The 23495-nt window shown below is 45.7% G+C and overlaps 1 protein-coding gene across 3 annotated transcripts in view; it reads right to left on the reverse strand.

Annotated features, from left to right (window-relative positions):
* LOC138538019 (coagulation factor XIII B chain-like) overlaps nucleotides 1-23495 on the reverse strand; it is a 792475-nt gene that overhangs the window by 447599 nt on the left and 321381 nt on the right. For all 3 annotated transcript variants that reach the window (XM_069641499.1, XM_069641498.1, XM_069641497.1), the window contains exon 7: nucleotides 8817-8990. In XM_069641499.1, the coding sequence (XP_069497600.1) occupies nucleotides 8817-8990 (174 nt within the window). The remainder of the gene's footprint in view (nucleotides 1-8816; nucleotides 8991-23495) is intronic.

A 23495-nucleotide genomic window follows, 5' to 3' on the forward strand; every position in this document is an offset into this window, starting at 1 on the left:
AAGATAATTTGTTTGGTTTTCACTAATTTCCTGCTTTAGCTTGACTACCCCACAGGCCCTCTTCAGGTATGGAAACCTTGATCAGTAACTGGTCATTGTTTGGTGTGGTCCCCTCAGGGTCACACACATCCTTCCCCAAGGACATGAGAATTAGCATGAGTAACCAGAACTTAAGCGGGTCACTCAGATGAATTGTTTCTTTGCACTGTTGGACTGAAATGTTTGCGTCATGGGAACATCGCTGCCAGGCAAATGCAGTATGGCTTAATGTTGAACCAAACATAATAAGGAACAATCCTATCATCGCAGTTTTATATTAATAAGTCATCCATCCAAAGTAGATATCCCATGCATTACAGATAGAGACCAGCATGCCTGTCTGCCACTAGTATGGTAAGTTTGGCTAGGATAAGTGTTATACATGCTTTCCCTTAATGTATGGAGTGACAGACTGATAGAGATGGAGATTAGTATCATCTGTATATATCTAGAAATCTAGTTGATGTTGGTTGATTTGCTCTGACAGTGGGCACATATATAATTTAATAGCTAAGGGCCCATATGTGATCCATTGTTAGAAATATTGGGGGAACTTAATTTTGTGTTTAGGGTTTCAGATGGAAGATAGAACCCATGCCATGATGTTCTGAGAAACCCATCTATTCCTTTCGTCTTTTGATCAGTATGTCACAGTCTATAGGTTGGGGGTCACTGATAGTTCATTGGAAATAGGGGCTGCAAACTGGCCTTCATCAATGGTAACAAGGTAGGCCTCTCGTATGATAACTGGTATCTTGGGAGGATAGATCAGTGGCAACGTGCTCGCCTTGGAAACAAGACGACACAGAGCAACACAGGTTCGATCCCCGGGTCCGCGTTTAGAAACCTCTCGGTATTAAGCACGTTATAAATAACCTATCATATCATGTCTGGTCATCTCCTGTGCCTGAAACCAGATTAGTATTTTTGAAGTAGGTTAAATTGTTCTATGTAATCCTGTGGATGAACTTTCACTTGGGTTTACTAATTTGGCAAAGGTATGATTTATTGAAATTTACAGTATCTACTTCTTGGGTCCCATTATGTAGAAGCAGCAGTGCTATGTTTCACATGTGATCTAAGTGCTAAATTAATGCAGAATTGTCACCCTCTGAGGTGTTCTTAGAGTAAGAGCTTGCCATCCCTAGTTCCTTCTAGTGAGAAAACAAGGTCCCCATTTCATGATTACATGCAGCGGCATGGCCCACCCTCCTGTGCTTTAGAATTACCTGCATTTCCAAATACGAGTGAGGGGTCTGAGGTGCCTGATTATCCTCCTACGGGATGATCAGTGTGATCAAGGCCTGAGGATTCTCTATGAGACAGAGCGTGAGTGGCAGAGAGTTCCAGAAAGTGGGTGCGAGAACAGAGAAACAGGCACCTCCTAATCTTGAGATCTTGAAAGGAGCGATTACCAGTAGGTGTGCAAAGCCAGGTCTGAGGATTCTGGTGGGGTGGTAGCGAGTGAGCTTGTTTTGTAGGAAATCCGGCCTTTCTTGTGAATTGTGCGGGTAATGTGCATGGCTTTAGCTAATGGGCAGCCAGTGGAGTGTCCTGAGTGCAGGGGGGATGTGTTTTCTGTGGGAGAATACGAGGAGGAGCTTTGCTGTGGAGCTTTGAATCCGTTGCAGCTTTCTCAGTTGAAATGTAGACACGCCTAGGTAAAGGGAGTTTGAGTATTCTAGGTGTGAGAGGATGATGGCCATGATTGAATAAACTCTGTGGCGTAGGAGAGATAAGAAAAGATCCACTTGAGTATGTAGATGTGGAAGGTGCATGATCTGAAGACTGGATGGATGTGATAGGAGAGGGTCAGGTCTGAGCTAAAAGTGCATCCTAGGTTTTTCACTGAGGCGGATGCAGTGGTCACAGGTCCAAGGGCCAAGGGATAGGTTGGAGGATGAGTGCGGCCAAGGGATAGGTTGGGGAAGAGAGCTGTTTTGCCGCAGATTAGGATTTCGTTTTCTCGAAGGCTGAGGAGCAGGTGATTGTTCATCATCCAGGGTTCAATGTCTGAGTGGCAGGATGAGAGGTCTGGGTGGGGTGAGGAGGGGGAATTGTGAATCATGAGGATAATCTGGGTGTCATCAGCATAGTTGTTACACGTGGGATTGTTGAAATGGGTGAGCTTGGGGAGGGGCGAAAGGTAGAGGTTTAAGAGTAGGGGGAAGAGGGAGGCTACCTGGGGGACTCTGTATGGCACTGGGCAGGGCGAAGAGGAGAAAGGATGGAGACAATTTGGGAGCAGCCAGAGAGGAAAGAGGCGATCCATCTGAGGGCATTGCCCCTTATGCCTAGGGCAAACAGTCTGTTTGCGAGGGTGGAGTGGTTAACGTGTTGAAGGCTGCTGAGAGGTCAAGGAGGGTGAGAGCAGTGCAGCCCTGAGAGCCTGCTGTTCTTTTCAAGTCATCCCAGATAGAGACCAGGGAGGAATCAGTTTCATTGAGGGGTCTGAAGACAGAGTGGGCAGGGTCAAGAAGGTTGTTGCCCTCACTCAATCTGTGAAACGTGGACAATGATTTATCAATGTTACCACATCAGCTGATAGCAGGAAAACAAGTACCAGCAGATGGGCTTAGAAGCCATTCTGATAATCAAATTGGCTCAATGAAGGTAGTCCCTCTGGGAGAGTTCGCAATAATCCATTAGAAGGTACTGTCTGCAGTACTCAGAGCCTTGCAGACCTTTTCATCCTACTTGGAAAACAATGCAGTATTTATACGAAAGGACAACATGTTCACAAAAGCATACATATATAGCTAGGTGGGAACACAAGCTCAATCACTGAACCAGGTGTCAGTTGTTACATTTTCTGGGAAGAAAGACATCTTCCATCATCCTGGGTGGTTCACCTTCAGGGAACTCTCAACATAGAGACAGGCAGGCGGACTTTTATTAAATCTTTCCCTTTTCCTTGTTAATGACTTGGGCATCTAGTGCCTTTCTCCAGATTGGTTGGACATTCGGCAACCCAATTGTGGACCTGTTTGCCTTCAAGGAGAATACTCAGTGGTGTCTCTACCCACCTTTCTCACTAGTTCTGAGGAACCTTCAGAAACAATTGTGCAAGTGGAGTAGTTGATCCTTGCGGTCCCATTTTGGCTGTGAATGACTTACATCCCTATCCTATTGGTGCTAGTAGTGACCTTGGAACTGAGCTTTCCTCTGGTATCTGTTAGGACAGTTTTTTCTGAAGTCCAAGGACTTAGTAAAACCTTTCAACTGAGACAGTACAAGACTCCACTCTTAGTATAAGGCTGTACCACATGAATTTATAGTAGTGTAGACAGAGCAGCCAGTCTTATCTTACTAGGGAGAGAGGGCTGTAAAATCAGTACAAAGAAATTGTAGTAAACATATGGTACAAAGAAACAATGACACACAATGGCCATCATTACGACTTTGGCGGTAGCCATGCCGCTATTGGCGGCATGGCTGCCGCCAAAATCGGGTCCGAGCCGGGTTCCCAGAATGGGGAATTACCAGGCCATTCCGAGTTCGGAGGGCCCAGCAATTCCTCCCTTCAGGAACCCGGGCTCGAACCTTCCCCATTCCCATTTCAGCCCCCATAGGGCTGAATGGGAATGGGAGAGGGAGCAAACAACGGGCCGATTACGAGCGGCCCGTTGTTTGCTCCCTCTAGCCCTCGCGGGACCCGCTCTGTACATCTGGTAAAACCAGACGTGCAGAGCGTGTCCCACGAGGGGACCTCGTAATCAGGCAGTACGGGGTTGACGGCGCCGGCACTTTTACCGTCGCCATTAACCCCTTACCGCCTGACTTATAGTGAGGCCCTATGTATTGTTAAAAATAAAGGGTTTATTTTATATACAAGCAGACCACGAGATTGTTGGGCAAGTAAGTACTATTATAAAGCATACAAACACATAATAAAAACACAACACTATGCTTTAAATAAACAGATCAAAGCACATACCTTATCTTATTTAGAGCACCTAACAGTATTTCTAGGGGGGGTAAAACCACAGATTACTTTGATTACTTTCATCAATACAAGTAGGGTAGTAGACCCTTTCAGTTATGCAGTGACACTCAGCAAGAAATCACATAGTAAACCAACATGTACATACACTTTTCTGAATAGTGGAACACAGATACTACTACTTTTGTGATAACCCACAGTTATATTAGGTGAGTAAGACTTTTTTGGTGAAATATACAATTACAGCTGCTGTTCAGCACAGTGGAACACAGGCTAAGATAAGCAAAAACTCTACTTTATACTAATGCTGTATGCACCAGGCAGACCAAGGTCCGCTACACCTAAAGGAACACTTTTCAGGAATGGTACACAGCTATTCTAGGCAGGTAAGACTCAATGGCCCTCATTACAAGTCAGGCGTTAAGGGTTTAACGGCGCTGTCGGCGCCGTTAACCCTTAACGCCTGATTCACACTTTAAAGCCTGCTTTTTGCAGGCGTTTAAGTCCAAGACGCTAAGCGACCTTGGTGCTAATTACGGCACCGTAATTTACGGTGCCGTAATTAGCGCCTTCCCCATCCCCATTATGCCCTATGGGGCAAAAATGGGGAAGGGCAAATGGTGAATGGGGAATTACCGCCCCACTTACCTTGGAATGGGGCGGTAATTCCGCCATCCACCATGGCAGAATCCGGCATGGACCATGGTGCTAATAGCACCATGGTCCACTGCCTGACTTGTAATGAGGGCCAATGTTGTAATATTCTATTACCGTTTGCTGTTCAGATCAGTTCAGGCAAGGTAAGCGATAACTAACTTGTTTTAGGGTGGCACACAGCTAACACAAGGTAAGTAAAACTGATTTACTTTTTAAAAGAACTATCAGCAACTTAAGAGGTAAGTGTAACCTAAGGCAGACTTATTCTGAACAGGCTAACAGCAAGTCTGGGGAAGCAAAACCCAATTGGAGACACTCATACATTTATCCTAACAGGAATAGTAAAGTGAAAACAACAGCATTCATTTTTGGGAAGAGGCACAACCAATCCACAGGAAAGTAACCTTTTATATATTTTGCAAAATAGTGCCATTCAAGGTAAGTATGAACTTGTGCAACTGTGCACTCTCAGAGTTACAGTTACCAACCAACTTCTTTTACAAGTAAGTAACATTCGCACACTTGTTATTCTTGTCAAGGCAAAACCCGTTTCTTATCCAGTCCTTCCCTTATTCTATAGCATGAGTTCACTCATAGGCAGTAGAGGGACCCTAGTGGTCTAGGTGCCAGCTGTAGGCAGGGTGAGATAGGGTTCAGTTGAAGGCAAAGTCAGTTCCAGAAGAAGACTGTTCAAACAAGTCATTCTTTCACTTTAAAGTTAGTTGAGGGTCCAGGGGCATCAGAGAAGACACCATAGGAGGATACCACAGTGGGCCTGGGTGAACCGGATGAGTGATATGATATGACATTTATAACCCACCTATACACAAGTGTTTCAAGCCTCCCAATCACAGAAAACACCCCAAAGCTATGAAAAATCACAAAGGCTTAAGGTAGGTAAAATACCCTAGCCAACACAGTACCTCATCACAGAAGAAAAGTTGCAGCAGGAAGACTTCAGGATCTACAGCCAAAAACCCCGTCAACGGATTCCTATGTCAAGAAGATGGAAGAAAGGACTTTTGCAGTAGGGGTCACAGGCGAAGGCTCCAAGCTAGAGTTTCCTCATGACTGGATGTGGCTCTGTGGATTTGATGCCTTTTTAGGAGCACAGAAGTAGCAAGAATATCGCTGGTCAGATTCCTGTCATTTGCAACGTCCAGCACTCTGGTAAGGGGACTTTTTGGACCCGAGTCATGCCTCTGGAGATCCAGCAGGATGCCCACAAAGTTTCAGCAAGATTCAGAATTCAGAAGACTGTGCATGCACAATGGCTCGACGTCTGAGGGTATTAGGGTATTGCAGCCCCTTAAGTTTTCAGCATGGCGTGGGATGGTTCAAAATGCAGATCATCTTGAGACTAGTGGGTCTCACCAGGCTCTGGGTTGGGGTCATTGTTTTGAAAGTACCAGGTAGATTGGAAGGAAGGGCTACAGTAGGCTCTGGTTACACAGAAGGCTCCATGGTCGCTGGAAATCTTCTCAGCTGCGGGTTCTTCATCTCCCTAGTTGGTTTGGATTCCAGTGGTCGACTACCTCTTCAGCTTCCAGTATCAGACTTTTATGCAGGACCACAGCCAATCAAACAGACATGCAACATTCAAACTTGGGCGGTTGGCAGTCCTTTCAGGACAGCCAGCCTTCTAGTTTGAACTGGATTCTCACAGTCAGGATGGAAAACAATGGGCAGTGGAGTTTTGGACTTTTCCCTCGCTTCCTGCCTTCACAGACACTCGGGAGCCTGAGCAGGAAATGCACAGGATTCCTGCCGAAGATAAAGTTAACACAAAGGAATTTCATACCCTGGATGTCAGGAGAAGGAACAGGAAAGTACATGGAATGCTGAAATGGTGAAAAAAGAAAACAGCCGGCATTTTGGTAAAATGATCACCCATGGGTGCCTTTACCGGGGCTGTGCAAACAGCCCACAGTAAAGGTGCACCGAATTAATAAAAATGTTCAAAACAGTAAGCTAAGGAACCAAAGGAGAATATATAGAGGAAATGAGAGCAGAAGGTATCGGATCCAAAGGGGATGCAGCGGGTTGAGCCCTCGCCAGGAATAATTTAGTGTCCGAATCAGATAGAGGAGAAAAGGAAGAGAGTGAAGTGGAGCTACTGAAAGGAGAAGAAGTAGCAGATAGAGGAGATGTAGGAGTGGCGGTTGAGTGAAAAGATGAGCAAGCAAGGCTACTTTAACGGTAAAAAAGTCAGCAAAGTCAGTGGCTGACAAAGAAGAAGACAGAGTGGGATCAGGAGGACAAGGTGAGAGAATAGAGCTCAAGAATTGAAAAAGGCATTGAGGATGATGGAAATAGAAAGAGCAAGAAAATAAAACAATTGTGTCTTTGCAGCTAAGAGAGAAGAATCATAAGAAGAGTGAAGGGAGGATAAAGAATGTAGATCTTCAAGGCTATGTGATTTTTTCCAACAACGTTCATCCTTATGTAGGGCCTATCAAAGAGAGTGACGATCAGAAGAGAGCCACGGCTGAGATTGCTTTTTAGAGGGAGAAAATGGAGTAGTAGGGTGTAAGGGATCAAATGTTGATGATAAAGCAGTGTTAAAATGAGTAGAAGCAGAGTCAACAGTAAGATAAGAAAACTGCTCTAAAGAAGAGAGCTCTAAAGCCAAAGAAGATGAAGAAGCGGTAGCTTTAAAAGAGCGAAGGCTGTGGTGTGACACAAATATAGAGACAATGGGCTAGAAAAGGAGTCAGGTAAAAGAGGATGAAATGAAAGGAAAAAATTATCAGATAGATAAGCTGGCTGAGCAGACACAAAGATTAAGTTGAGCGGGATGTAGGCTAGCCCACCATCTGTTCCTAACCCAAGCCCTACTTTGCCCAGCACTGCATGCAGTCATCCTGCAGTGCCGAGTGCAGGTAGGATCATAGCTGCACCCGCACGCACCTCTAGTTCCTCTGGGACCTAGTGTGCACACCAGTTCTACACTGGAGGATAGATGTTCCAGACTGATCACTTCCTCCATGGCAGTTGCTTTCAAGGTTGTGGTGCAGGGGACCATTGCTACACCATCAGAGAATGAGAAACCTACCCGGATAGGTGAAGAAGAATACCAGATAAGGGTGGACCAGACAAATCAGATGATCCACAATTGGAGAGATTCCACCTGGGAGTTCTCTTGAGAGTGTTTGTTTCACAAAATAAGGTTTCCTTTGCATAATTATTTGATAAATATGTATTATATTCTGCATGCCTCTTATTGTGGTATCGGGGTATGTCTTTTTTAAACTGAGAAAGGTAATGATAGTGGGGAGCTGAGGGTAATACTATGTTCACGTTGGGTAACCTCCATTACTTCAGTCACCTTACTCAAATCCTCCACCTCCGGCCCCGATCCAGGGACTTTGACTGGGTTATGACAGGCAACGCAGTATCTGCACCTCCCCTTTTCTGGACAGAAGGAGGTGTGGGGCTAAGGGGAGGCACACTTTGTCAAACAATTCATCTTTAAACAATGTCTTACTGAGAAGAAAATACCTCATTAAACTGAGTAAGGAGACGAGGGGTTTAGCTGATGTAAAGGATATTACTCAACATATTCAAGGCCTAAGTAACATTTTAAAAATAGGATGTACTAAAAATACCATGTGTTTGCAATATTACCATCCTTGTAATGATGTCCTGTATACGCCTAAGCGTTGGAGGGATACTGGTTTTCTTCAGCAGTTCCAAGATTTAGCAGAGGCATAACATCAGTGTGAGCACTGGGGGCTATCGGGCATGATTCCACTCAAAAGAAAACAGACTGAAGATTTCATTTGCATTAGAATGTCCATACTGCACCTACCACTTGTCTAGTATCCACCCCTGTCTTAGAGTCCGCTGAACACAACTATGCAAGATGTTAAGTTATTCACAAGTTAAGTTGTTCACAAGGTCAACAGAGGTTTATCATTTGTAAAGGTAACTACTTGAATGTTTGCTTTAGGCGTAGATCAATGTGCCGGATTCTATTGAAATATAGCATTCACTCACATCCGATACCAACAGCCCCCCTACTCTTCCAGTATTACCTTTCCCCTCCTGTGTCTCTTGTAGCTCTGACCATGCCTCTCCCTTTTATGAACAACACGCAGTGGCTTCCTAGCTAGCTTTGCGCCTTTGCAATCCTCTACAAACATACATGTGAAGTGATTAGGGTGGCCATATTTACCTTCACAGCGAGGAACATTTGGATACCATCCAAAATAGTAGCACTGTATTTTTTCATCTCCATTCAATGTATATCCATTGTCACATTCAAATGTCACAACTTGGCCATTTTTAAAGTTTCGTGCCGTTCGGAAAAGCAGTTTCTCAGGTGGATATGGTATCGAACAAGTAATTTCTAAAAAGCAAAAAAAAGTTGTATTAGATTTCTTGTTGCATTTATGGGCCCAATGAGCAAGACACCAATTCAAATATTAAGCTTTGGAATGACATCATGCAATAACTAGTCAGTAGGCACATGGAGTACAAATAAATAGTAATACATGGAACATTTTTACAAATGAATCAATTCCTGTTTGTCATTTTCTTACAAGTGGCAAATTGTGATGGCCAACTCACTTGTAATACAAATATTCCATGATTACTCGAGTGAAGTAGTTGTTATTACTAACGTTGATATAATATACATATGTAATGAGCATCTATGCCAAGTGTGCCTTACAATCTGGTTGCTTAGATTGTGGCACGTATCTGTCAGCACAAGCAAGTAATACAAGCAAAAAATTGCTAACTCAATCTCCGATCTAAGTCCACAGCTCCTAACCACCAGCTTTCTGCTTCTGGGGTTACTGGGTATAAATAATACCATATAACCCACATCACAACTACCCAAATACATTAAAACATTCTTATGTGTACGCCACAACCAGCAGATCTTATTATGATTCTCAAATTGTGATGTCAGTGCCATGCAACCTTTAATTACAGGAGTGAAGCTAAAGAAATGCAGCTTCAGCATGATCTCCCATTCTCCACTCAAAGGCAGGGGTGGCTCTCCATGAGGGCGACAGGGTGCTGACCTGGCAGTACCCTCGTCCGTTATGGAGGTGCCACAGCTTAAAATCTCAAAGGGAAAGATAGTTTCCCTTTGTCAGTTTGTATTCCCCAGTACGCATGTTCAATGGACCATGCAAGGATGGGGACATTTTGCTTTCCCAGCCTTGCAGAGCCTTTTGGGGATGCAGGCTGGGTAACTGCATGGCTGAATATGAGGTGGTGTTCCTGAGTCTCCCAGCACATTGAGACTGAATGGGACACTGACAATATGGCATTCTCTGCCAGAACCAGGAAGTGCTCTCCGCTTCCTGTTTCCTGTTCTTGTGCACAGGAGCCAGAGGGCCCTTGTCACAGGAGGTGGCATTGTGGAGACGGTCAGGATCGAGGTAAGTGTAGAATTTAATTTTGTTTGTATGATGTGTATGTTTTTGGTGTATAGGTATATATGTATGTGTGAATGAGTGAGAATATTATGTATGGCTAGTTGAATGAAGGAATGCTGTTTGAACGCTGAATGAAAGAGCAAGCTATTGCTGCATGAATGTCTGTTTGAATAAGTGAGTGAATGCTGTTTCTAATGGATGCTTTGTGAATGAGCAAGTCGATGCTGTGTGGATGTATGAAGTGAATGCTGTGTGAATGTGTGTTTAAATGAGTGAATGCTGTGTGAATGCTGTTTGAAATGAATTCTGAGTTGGAAAGAGCAAGTAAATGCAGGGTGGACAAAGTGTTTGTACGGGTGGTTTGCGCTTAACCACTCCAAAATAAATGCACTTGTGTGTCAGTTTAAATATTTGCAAAAGTCTATTGTTCTGGAACCATTTATTGGTATTCTTTGAAAGCAGCCGACACGTTTTTCGACAGTCTAGTGATCCAAAAATTAAATCCAAACCAGTGGTCACACTAGATAACCGTAGAAGTAATGAAATTGTTGCCTTGCACAATTCAAAAGGAGCTGAGATTGCGCTAAAGGAGGCTGGTGCCATCATATCTGATGTCACCATAGAATCGGTACTATTAAATTATGATCAAAGTGGGAGAGTTGTTGAAAGTGCAATCCCTGCCTCGGCACCATCAAATGAAAACAATCTGTCAATTAAGGAGTGCTCTGTTGCAGCCCAGCATGAATTAAGGAATGCATATAACCCACCGACAATAGCAGGTGAGGTCAATGATGAGACTCTTGAACTTATTAACCTAAACAATAGCACCTGTGACTTTGTGGACGAAGTCCAGTTCATCCATTCAAATACTGGTGATATGATCCAGTTAATTGAAATCTCCCCATACATGCTAATCCCATAGCTTTGGATTTTCCACAGAAGGGGAAACTTAATTGTATTAGGGATCATATAACTTTCCTATCACCTGAAAATAATGATTGTTCATTTCATCAATTGTCATCCTACTCTCTCTCTTTCATTCCGCCAACTCCGCGACATGTTAACAGGGATTTAAAGGTAACTGAACCCTCACAATCATTAGCTAATGGAAATACAATTGTGAATGATGCCACAGTAAATAATACATTGACGGCAACGAATACTGCTCTTTTGACTTTAGCCCACCTATATGAGGCTGTCGGGCAGAAAATTATTCATCACACTGTTATGCTAAAGCAACCGACTCTTGCAAAAAATCAACTCAAAGGCCAAAATCACAAAGATCATGAAACAGGGACATATTAAACCTTTAGGCATTGCAACCAGTGCTCATAGCCACCCAAACTGACTCTACGTTGTATGAAGGTATTTCAACACCATCTTCCATGGTCCTTGTGCAAGAGCCCTCTCAGAGGGAGAAGGGACAGTCAGCTGCAGGCATCTACAAATACTTGTTTGATAAATAAGCCTACCATGCTCCAACGTGAAGGCGGTGTGAAATCCACTAATATATTACCTAATCTAGATCCAAAAGTGAAAATGCCAATGTGACAGTCCACTCAGACTAGGCAGGTAAGATTAACCAAGGCAAGTCTTTATTGACTTTGAAAATAAAAACAGAAAAAAAGAAAACAAAGTTCAGCTCTTTAGTTCAGCAGAGGTGACTCTAGTTGTGGTCTTCTGAGAGGGTAAGGCAGAAACCTTGGGTTAATCCTCATAAGCCCACTGGTATGAGCTTGTTGTTTCCTCGCTTCCAAACCGATTCTGCAAGAAGAAATGGAAATCCCCATCAGTCCTTCTCTTTTTGACTTATGTAGGAGCTTGACACTCATGAACCAATCAGTTTCCTCCTCAGCTCTGAGGCTTGAAAAACCCTCCCAAGCCCCGCCCTCTTCCTTCTGTGCTGCCAGTCGCCATGATGCCTCGCCGCCATGTGCCGTGAGGTGAAGATCGGGGTTTTCACAACCAGCGTTCCCCACCCTTGGTAAGGTTAAAGTTCTTGTTTTATCCCCCCTCTCATCTTTCAGCCGTCTTTTGAGCGGCAGCTCATAAGGTCCTTTTGCACCCCTTTCTTTTGTCCCCCGTCTGTGGCGTCTTGCCCAATAACTCTTCATTGGTCTGGGTCTTGCTGGGTTGCGAGTCGGCTTTGATCTCGTTCGTTTTTTCCCTGTCCCGGGACTTCGGCCGCAACCACGTAGCCACCCAGCCTGGCTCGTTTCACTCCTGTCCCCCTTTCGGGTTGCGCGTTCGTGCTCCGGTCTCCGTGGCTCCTGTGTAACATGCCGGCAGTCCCTTGCACTGGCCAAGCGCTCGTCCCACAATCCCCGCGGCTCCTGCATATCATGTTGGCAGGGCAACGGGTCACCCCTCCACGCAGGCACTGCTACCCGCCGTGAGCTCGGGTTGTCTGCACCCAGACAACACAAGTCGCGGACGGCACCCATGTCCGCCTCCGACCATGTCGACGGGTCTCCTTCCGTGGCCCCCTCCTCCTCCATCCGGGCCATATCTTTTGCCTTGTTTTCTGGTTCTCTGGTGTCACCCTCAGTGCTTCCCGCAGGCCCCTCTGCCGTCCCGGCGGCATCGAAGTTTGTCGCGGCATCTCATGTGTCCCGGGCCACTCTGGCTATTACACACACCACCCCAGGAATCGAGCCGCTCGGGCCGATCCATGCTCCGGGACAGATAGTCCGGAGCAACCTGAAATGAGGCCGGCTTATGCACCGTTTTGAAGGAAAATGCCTGTAGCGTGAGAAACCACCTGAGAACTTTGATTGGATTCCTTGTTCGTGGCCAACCATTGCAGGGGTGCATGGTCTGTGAAAACTTTGAAGGATCTTCAAAACAGGTAATATCGTAAGGTTTCAATGGCCCATTTGATGGCCAGACACTCTTTTTCCTATGTGGAGTATACTCTCTCTTGGGGTAGGAGTTTCCTGCTGATATAGGAGACTGGTGTTAAATTATCTTCCGTGCCCTGTGATAGTACAGCACCCAATCCTGTTCCAGAGGCATCGGTCTGTACAAAAAACAGTTTTCCGAAGTCAGGACATTTCAGAACTGGCATAGTTGAAATTATACTTTTAAGAGTCTGAAAAGTTGTTTTGGCCGCGTTGTCCTGTAACACATTCCCCTTGTAGGTGGACTTAAGGGCATCCGTTAAGGGCCCAGCAATGGCGGAGAACATGGGTATAAACCTCCTATAGTAGCCTACAAATCCCAGGAACGCTCTTATTTGTTTTCGGTTACTAGGCATGGTCAGCTTTGTAATAGCCTCGACTTTGTCCACCTGGGGTTTAATAACCCCACCACCCACCAGGTAACCTAAATACTTTGTTTCCCTTGCACCGCAGATGGTTTTTCTTAGGGTTGAAGTGCAGTCCTGCCCTTCTCAGTGAGGATATGACTTTCACCAAATGTCCGACGTGGTCATTCCATGTTTTGCTAAACACGATAATATCGTCCAGATATGCTGAACTGTACGCTGTGTGTGGTGCCAATACTTTATTCATTAAGGCCTGGAAAGTTGCTGGAGTGCCGTGTAAACCAAAGGGTAATACGGTGAACTGGTATAAACCCGTTGGAGTAGAGAATGCCATCTTCAACTTTTCTTCTCGTAGGGGTATCTGCCAATAACCCTTGGTTAGGTCAATCGTACTGATATACTGGGCTGTACTCAGTTGCTCTATTAATTCATCAATCCTAGGCATGGGGTAGGCGTGAAATGTGGATATGGAGTTAAGTTTTTTGTAATCCATACAGAACCTGATGGAGACATCGGGTTTGGGTACTAACACGATTGGCGAGGATCAGTGGCTAGTGGAGGGCTCGATTACTCCCAGGCATAACATTTCTTCTACCTCGTCTTGTACGGCTGCTCTTTTTGATTCGGGCAATCTGTAAGGGCGGTCTCTTACTGTTTGAGTGGGGTCCGTGTGAATCACATGCTCTACAAGGGTCGTTTTCCCAGGATAGTAAGAGAACACTTGTTCCAAGGATTGTAAGTGACTTTCAAGATCCTTTCTTTTCTCTGGCTCAAGTTGTGTCTCCCATTTCACCGCCTGGAAAGCCCTTTCTGTATTCGTCACCTCTAGTCAGTTTACTCTTAGGGCGTCTCCTCCTGGTTCCCTCCATTTTTTTAAGAGATTGATGTGATAGTTCTGTTGTTTTTCCCTCCTGACGGGTTGTTTGACCTGGTAATTCACTGGGCCCAAGACGGCTGAAATCGTATATGGTCCTCTCCACTTTGCCAGCATTTTATTTGAGGAGTTCGGCAACAATACCAGGACCTTATCCCCTGATTGAAACGTCCTCATCCTTGGTCCTGGTTATAATAGGTAGCTTGTGACAGCTGGGCTCTCCACAGGTTTTCATTGGCCAACTCTCTAAGTTTAGTACAGTGTTCCTTCATTTCTATGACATAGTCCGTAAGAGGTTTGTCTTCCTCTTGTTCTTCCCAATCTTTTTTTGCTATGTCAAGGATTGTTTTTGGCTTATGTCCAAACAAGAGCTCAAAAGGTGTGAACCCCATTGATGACTGGGGAGTGTCTCTGAGAACTATCAAGACCCAAGGTAACACTCTGTCCCAATCTTTTCCAGATGGTGCTGTTATTCTTTTGAGCATGGTTTTAATAGTTTTGTTGTACCTCTCAACTAGCCCATCCGTTTGAGTGTGATATATGGACGTATGTAGCTGCTTGATATATAATTGCTTGCACACTTTCTGCATTATTCCTGATACAAAGTTGCAGCCTTGATCGGTTACTATTTCGTTAGGCAATCCAACTCGTGAAAACAATGGAACCAACTGTTGGCATACTTGTTGGGCACTCACACCCCTCATCGGGAAGGCCTCCGGGTATCTGGTGGCATAGTCCACTATGACCAGAATGAACTTATGTCCATGGCTATTAGGCTCCAAGGAACCAATCAGGTCCATTCCTATTCTTGAAAATGGTTCCTTTATAAGAGGCATTGGTTGTAGAGGGGCTTTTTGTGGTTTGTGGGGACTCGTCTTCTGACAGATCTGGCACTCTTCACAGTATTTAGTTACTTCTCTGTATACCCCTGGCCAAAAGAACCTTTTTAACAGTTTCTCTTGAGTTTTTTCCCTTCCAAGGTGCCCTCCTACCACATCATCATGGGCTAAACTTAGCACAATTGGCCTATAACTTTTAGGCACCAGTAATTGTTCCAGTTCCTCTCTACTTGGATCCTTAGTTATGCAATATATCAAGCCTTTCTTTGTTTTGAACCATGGATATCCTGTTCCAATATCTTGAATAGGGACGGCTGGCTCTCTCGCATTCTTCAGAGTTGGATCTGTTAACAATTCACTTTGAAATTTCTTTATGCTGTCTTCCGGTAACCAGTCTATTATTGCTATGTATCTGTTTCTTCCCATTGCCTTTTAGCTTCTCTCACCTCTTTCCGTGTTTTCTTTATATGCTTGTGAGCTCTAGGTTCAGCTCGCTATGTGCATAGGGCGCTGATGTTAACCACTTTGCTCCATTTACACATTCCCCAAAGGTCGGTAAGTCAGTCCCCAATAACACCTGGGCTGGCAAGTGTGGCATAATGGCAACTCTCATTCTGGAATTCACCCCATTAACTTCTAGATCCACTTCCTTCGAAGGATACAACTTAGTGTCCCCATGTACACACCTTATTTGAATTGGTTGTCTTCCCGCCCCTTCAACCCCACTTACTTCCGGTCTTATGGCTGTTTGTTCACTTCCGGAGTCCAGAAGCCCTTGTCTTGGAGTGCCATCCACTCGGACTTCCACTAGATGTGGTTCTTGTCTTCTCCGGAATTCTCTGGACTGGGTACACCCAATTTCCATTGGCTCGGGTTTAGGTCTTTTCGAGCAGAACCGAGCTATATGCCCCCACTCACCGCAGTCAAAACACTGAGGTTGCTTGTTAGGGGGGGTGCAAGCTTCTGTGCGTGGTTCTGGGCGACGGTTCTTGACATCCGGGACCGGAGTCCCTCGAGGTGCGGGTTTATGTACATCCAAATGGGGCCAACCGGGTGGGACCAGCCTTTTGGAAGGCTGTAGCAATGTCAATGGCTTCCGACAAAGTGGGACGGTGGTGTTGACGTACCCACCGTTGCATAGCCGAGGGCAGGGCATCTACAAACTGTTCTAGTTTGACTTTGTCCATGATTTCCTGAACAGTGCTGGCTGTTGGTTTTAGCCATTTATCACTCAAGTCATGTATTCTGTAATACAGTTGCCTGGGGGTATCTCCGTTGCGTAGGCGTGTCTCTCTTAGCCTAGCCCTGTAGGCTTCCTCATCCACCCCCATCCTTTCCAGTATAGTTTTCTTAATATAAGCATATGTGGCATCGCCTGCAGGATAAGCAGCCTGATAGGCTACTTGCATGGATCCAGTCAAGAGGGGAGCGATGAAGTGGCCCCATTTTTCCACTGGCCACTGGGAATTTCTTGCCACCCATTCAAAGTTGGTAAAGGAATACCCCGGGTCTTCTCCCGGCTGGAACTTTTGCAGCACATTGGTAGGAACTATGGAAGCCCCTCTGGTAGCTGTCATCGTCTCAGCGTTCTGTTTAATGACATCTTGGTTGGCCGCTTGCAGTTGTAATGCCTGTTGCAAAGCCTGTCTGTCTGCCTGAGCTTGGTGGGTCTGCACCTGTAACGACTGCTGGAGTTGCTGCTGTCCGTCTGCGAGGGCTTTGATGAGGGCCTCCATGGCATTTACAATCCCACCACTGCCACCAGAATATGTGACAGACCACTCAGGCAGGTAAGATTAACCAAGTTAAGTCTTTATTGACTTTGAAAATAAAAACAGAAAAAAAGAAACCTAAGTTCAGCTCTTTAGTTCAGCAGAGTTCAGCAGAGATGACTCTAGTTGTGGTCTTCTGAGAGGGTAAGGCAGAAACCTCGGGTTAATCCTCATAAGCCCGCTGGTATGAGCTTGTTGTTTCCTCGCTTCCAAACCGATTCTGCAAGAAGAAAGAGAAATCCCTGTCAGTCCTTCTTCTCTCTTTGACTTATATAGGGGCTTGACACTCATGAACCAATCAGGTCCCTCCTCAGCTCTGAGGCTTGAAAAACCCTCCCAAGCCCTGCCCCCTTCCTTCTGTGCTACCAGTCACCATGATGCCTCGCTGCCATGTGCCCTGAGGTGAAGATCGGGGTTTTCACAACCAGCGTTCCCCACCCTTGGTAAGGTTAAAGTTCTTCTTTTATCCCCCCTCTCATCTTTCAGCTGTTTTTTGAGCGGCAGCTCATAAGGTCCTTTTGCACCCCTTTCTTTTGTCCCTCGTCTGTGGCGTCTTGGCCCAATAACTCTTCCTTGGTCTGGGTCTTGCTGGGTTGCGAGTGGGCTTTGATCCCATTCGTTTTTTCCCTGTCCCCGGACTTCGGCCGCAACCACGTAGCCACCCAGCCTGGCTCGTTTCACTCCTGTCCCCCTTTCGGGTTGCGCGTTCGTGCTGCGGTCTTCATGGCTCCTGTGTAACATGCCGGCAGTCCCTTGCACTGGCCGAGCGCTCGTCCCACGATCCCCGCGGCTCCTGCATATCATGTCGGCAGGGCACAGGTCACCCCTCCACGCACGCACTGCTACCAGCCGTTAGCTCGGGTTGCCTGCACCCAGACAACACAAGTCGCGGACGGCACCCATGTCTGCCTCCGACCATGTTGACTGGTCTCCTTCCGTGGCCCCCTCCTCCTCAATCCTGGCCATATCTTTTGCCTTGTTTTCTGGTTCTCTGGTGTCGCCCTCAGTGCTTCCCGCAGGCCCCTCTGCCGTCCCAGAGGGCTCGATGCTTGCGCGGCATCCCATGTGTCCCGGGCCACTGCGGATATTACAGCCAATGTCATCAAAAGTCCCTGTACTCAGTAAAGAGAGATCCTCCCTCTTGTGCAATAGAAAACAAATTCAATCAAAATGCACTGAGAAGAGAAAGTCAAGCAGCTTTACAAAAAAGGCCCGAGCTAAAACAAGACGCTTTATAAAAATCTTTGCTGCACCTGAAACAAAACGTGATGTTAAAAAGAAATGTGGAATTGCTGATTTTTTCAAAATACAAAGGCAAGCAGGTGACAAATCAGAAAATCAACTAGTCCCCAACCCTATAAATTATCAACCACTAGATGATTTAGTTAGACTACCCCAAGAACATAGTAATTCGGAGTCTAAGGTAGGAAAATTATCGCAGCCCCGTAAAATGATGCTCCTCCTCCATCTGACATCTCTGGGCCAAGTTTAATCACCAAGCAGATAAGGGATGAGATACAGAAATCAATGGCCTTTTACATCAAATCTAGGCACGTCCCGGCCTGTGAAACAGTCGAAGCCAACGTATTTTGTCTCTCTGTTCCATCATATGAACCATCTTTAAAAAGACCCACTCTGTTAATTCAGCATAAAGAGGTAACCCGCACTCTTCCATCAACTGAAATAATATCACGCCTCCAAACAAGTAATTCACCAGCATGGAATACGATGATTAAAAATAAAATGACATTAGGTCCCAATGGCCTACAAAAGTATCCAAATCATCATTGATTAGTGATCAAATGCCGTGAACATCCATTCCCAAAATATGACCTAAACCGAGCGACTATATTAAACATCTGTGGAGAAATTCCAAGCCTTAAAGACGTTACCACTGCAGACATTGATTTAATCGAATTCTCAGATGACTCGGACCTTACACTGCATGCATGATTATTCAATCTGGAGTGGTATCCAAGATCATATGGGGAGAAAGAGCTTCTTTATTTGATATTGGATTTATCTTAACTCAAGTAAATCAAGGCACAAACAAAAATCAGAATGATTTTGCCCCTAAGAAAGTTATGAGGGTTTATGGAGCTGATCGTGCAAATAACACGAAAAGCTCAAAAAATGTATTGGATAATGCTCAAAGTGGGCCGAGAGACTTTCCATGTCGGGCATAACAATGACATATAAATGAGACAATCAGTCTAATCTCTTGGAATACTTGCGGTTTTCAACATTTTATTAAGGCTAGTGAGAGTGATTTACATCTTTATGATATAATCATTCTCCAGGAGACATGGCTGGTTGACATCCCGGTTTGGAATGGATTCAAGGTTTTGACAACTCCAGTTCTAAGACAATCTCGAGGCTGACCTATGTCTGGTCTATTGGTGGCTACCAAAAAATCGAGAGACTTTAAATCCTCCTCTTATGCTTCCCCCACGCCCTACATTCAAATTGTTAAAATTCAAAAAGATATTCATTGCATGCTTATAATTAACATTTACTGGGGAAGGGCCCGATTACCACCTGACATTTTCTTTGCCCACATGGATACGATTCTTGAAGCTATTACTTTACAGAAGGATCTTAATATCATCATCATGATTGTGGGTGACTTAAACCTTCACCTAATACCTGCTCATCCAAATAATGACACATCTGATGAAGCTAGATGGTCCAAATTAATGAAACAAAGGCAGTTTGTTATGTTTAACGGGGCAATACAAGTTGATGTCCCTGCCCAGCATACTTGGAGTAGAGGATCTCTTAAGGAGACTCTGGATTATATTTTTACAAATCATACAATCGTAAATATGCTAACATCTCTCACTGTAAAAACTAACGAGAGAAGTGACCATAATCAATTGTGCTTGCCTTGGTCATGGAATGTCAATAATAAACCAAAAACAACCGAATGATACAAGGGCTCCGTGCTTGTAAATAATAGGCAAAATCGACTAAGATGGTCTAAACAGATGTTGAAAGATCTCGACTTTATTCTAACTCAGCCAGAGCAATGTTATGTCACAGCAATCCAAATGTTTGCTTGTGTCGTAACAGGCAAATCTCTTTACAATAATAAACATCAACATGCCTTCGATCCATATATAAAAATTGCTAAAGCAACATTAAGATATAATATACGCCTACTTAAAGATCTATCCTGGCCCAAAAAGTTATCTAGAACAAAAACATGAAAACTCTCATATAAAAACTGGCTACGGGGGAGGAAGTCTTTCCAATACCAACAGGATAGCGAATTAATGTTGAATCGAATTTTATCGAAAGTCTACTGCTGCCATTTGGGCCATGATGAATGGATCTACCTTGATTAATCAATCCTCAGTGCAAATCTACCCGATTTCAGAATGCACATGATTGAGTATTATCAACAGATTTATTAATCCCCCTTTCAATCTTCTTTGAGTAATTTGGAGTCAATCAGGGAGATCCATGCGGTAGACTTTGATAAAAGTTATCTACTTTACTTCGTAGCTAAGCTAAGTCGATCACGGGCACTGGGACCCGATGGCCTCGATAATAACACGCTCAAGAATGAGCCAGAACGATGGGCATCAATTCTTGAAAAGATCTTTGATCAAGTTATTCAGAAAGGTTGTATTCCTGACTCATGGAAAAAGTCAGCAATCATACCTTTGTACGAAAAGGGGGCTAGAATGGCACCTATCTCTTATCGACGATAGCCCAATTGGATTGCCCCGGAAAAATGTTTGCTAGGTTGATCCTCTGGGATTTCAATGAATGGCTATCGAAGAACAAATTAAGGGACCCTCACCAAACGGGCATTATCCCAGGTCTAGGAACTAGTGTTAACTTCCTGGCCCTAAATTCAATTATAGCTCCAAACCAGCAATACAACCAACCGGTTTACATGGCTTTCGTAGACTTCCGGACATCGTTTGATTCAGTCCCCAGGGAAATACTTTCCAAGAAGTTGATGAAGCACAGCTGTCCATGAAAAATATTGAAGTGGTTGATCCAATTTCACGATCAGACAACTGTTCAGATTACGATGAATTCTGAGGGTGTTCTATCCATTCCTATAATAACCTCATGAGGGCTGAAGCAACGGTGGATGCTTGCTTCAGCCCTTTTCAATTTTTTCATTCATGATTTAGGCTTGAGCTTTATGGGTTTGGCAACAGGTTCTCCAAAACTTGGGAACCATGTGCTCAAATGGCTCCTTTAGGCGGACAACCTCGTCCTCATTTCAAAGACTCTGGCAGGCCTCCACAGGATGTTAAAAACACTTGGTGAATATGCCAAGAATAACATGCTCTCCATAAATGAAAAGAAAACTCAGATAGCCCAATTTGGTCCGTTAAAATATCGTAATAAAAAGGTAAAGTGGCAATTGGATTGGACAGACTTGCAAGCAGTCCCTTCCTACACCTACTCGGGGGTCAGTGTAAACAACAATCACATACAGGCCAATTCATGGAATTAATGTGCACTGAAAAATCCTGCGCAAGCGTGCAAAACCATGCGAATCGCAGTGCAAGTGCGAAAATCGCAGTGAAACCCGCGCACATCGATTCATGGAAGTCCGTGCGTGAGTAAAATCTGGGATGTGCGCTGAAAATCTGCGTAGCACACACCGGCACACAGGTCATCTAACGGCATGCGCTACTGCCACAGCAAAAGCGCACATAGCGTGACGCACATAACAAAAGTAGGCGTAACACGGGGTGTGGCATGTGGAATGGGGAACAATGTGTGAAAATGTGGGCATCAGGGGGGAAGTACAGGAGGCAAGTGCGCGGAACGCCCACACGCTCGCCTACAACACGTATTCATGGAATCGAATAGGGCAAAGCAGCGCACAGGCCTAAACACGTCCGCCACAAGAAGGCAGGCGGTAGCGACCCTGCGCATGAAAAAAATGTGCGCCAAATTGTGCGCTAACAAAAAGCACGTGTATATACAGCTCTGATGAATGTCCCATACTGTGGCCCTCTAGGACAAATGACATACAAAGGGGTACGCGACAAACACAGACACCCGTTGTGTCAAAAATAGCGTGTGCGTGTATTTCGGGGGTGCCCAGGAAGTTTCACACGCGATAGGCCTTGGGCAAGCGGGGTACGTGTAAATCTGGAGTTTGCGGGAAGTTTCACACGCGATAGGCCCTGTGCGAGTGGGGTGCGTGTATTTCTGGTGTTCGCGTGAAGTTTCACACGTGATTGGCCTTGGGCAAGCAGGTACATGTAAATCTGGGGTTCGCGGGAAGTTTCACACGCGATAGGCCCTGTGCGAGTGGGGTGCATGTATTTCTGGTGTTCGCGTGAAGTTTCACATGCAATTGTCCTGGGTACGTGTAAATATGGGGTTCGCGGGAAGTTTCACACGCAATAGGCCCTGTGCGAGTGGGGTGCGTGTATTTCTGGGGTTCGCGTGAAGTTTCACACGCGATTGGCCTGGGTATGTGTAAATCTGGGGTTCGCGGGAAGTTTCACACGCGATAGGGCCTGTGCGAGTGGGGTGCGTGTATTTCTGGGGTTCGCGTGAAGTTTCACACGCAATTGGCATGGGTACGTGTAAATCTGGTGTTCGTGGGAAGTTTCACACGCGATAGGCCCTGTGCGAGCAGGGTACGTGTATTTCAGGGGTGCATGGGAAGTTTTACACGTGCTTGGGCCCTTTCCTCCAATTACACAAGCTCACACTCGGACGTGAAGTTTTTGGATGTGCACGATGAACATGCACTCGTGTTCAGGGCAACGCCCGCGTGCGTAACGTCATAGACGTGCTTACGCTCTAAAGGCCTTTGGTCCAATGAAAGCACGTACGTGTGCTGACGCGCTTACGCGCTAAGAGCCTTTCCTCGAATTACACGCTGACGTGCAACTTTTTCACGTGCCAAATCACTCCGTATCAAGCTGGCCACGCGAAAACACACGGAAGACCACGCTCCTGCCGTGAAGTCCATTTTCCTGCCCCCAAGAGCCCCGAGCACGCTCCCACCTGCCATCTGCTGCTGCCGGCCTGCTGCCCACGTGCACTGCTATTTGCTGCCTGCACATCAGCCAGGGGTGCAGTTGCTGTGACCACCCCTGCTGGAACTGAAGACTCCCGACTGGTATACCATCGCTCCACAGCCCAGCCCCAGGACCCAGTTGCCCACCCACACCTGCCTTTGGGGTTGCCACGTTGGGCACACCACCATCTCGCACCACTGGCAACCCCCAGCCAGAGAGGCTGAGGGCCACCAGCTTCACTGCCACCGAAGTTGGTGTCCTGGTGGAGCAAGTCCTGGGGCAGTATGATGCCCTCTTCTGAAGTTTGCGTGCCGACAAGGAAGGACGGACCAGGATCTGGACGGACATCGTGACTGCCATCAACGCGGAGGGGGTGGCAGTTTGCAAATTCCAACATGTCAAGAAGCGCTGGAAGGACTTCAGGTCCAGGACCCTCAACAAGGCCCGTCGCCTCTTGAGGGCAGCTGATGCTAAGGGGCGCCGGGGCCACCTGTCGGAACATCAAATGAGGGTCCTGGAACGCATATCCCCAGTGCTCCACGTCCAGGTCCTTGAGAGGCAGACCCGTCTGGAGTCGAGCGTTAAGTGTACATGCATACTGATTGTAAACTGTGCGTGTGGTGGTGTGCCAGTAGTGTGCAGGTTGCACATGTGGTTTTGTAGGGCCATGTATGGATGTGTATGTACAGGGCCATGAGGCTA

The sequence above is a fragment of the Ambystoma mexicanum genome, chromosome 1q (genome assembly GCF_040938575.1).
Source record: "Ambystoma mexicanum isolate Mex_15411 chromosome 1q, UKY_AmexF1_1, whole genome shotgun sequence".
NCBI lineage: Eukaryota > Metazoa > Chordata > Amphibia > Caudata > Ambystomatidae > Ambystoma > Ambystoma mexicanum.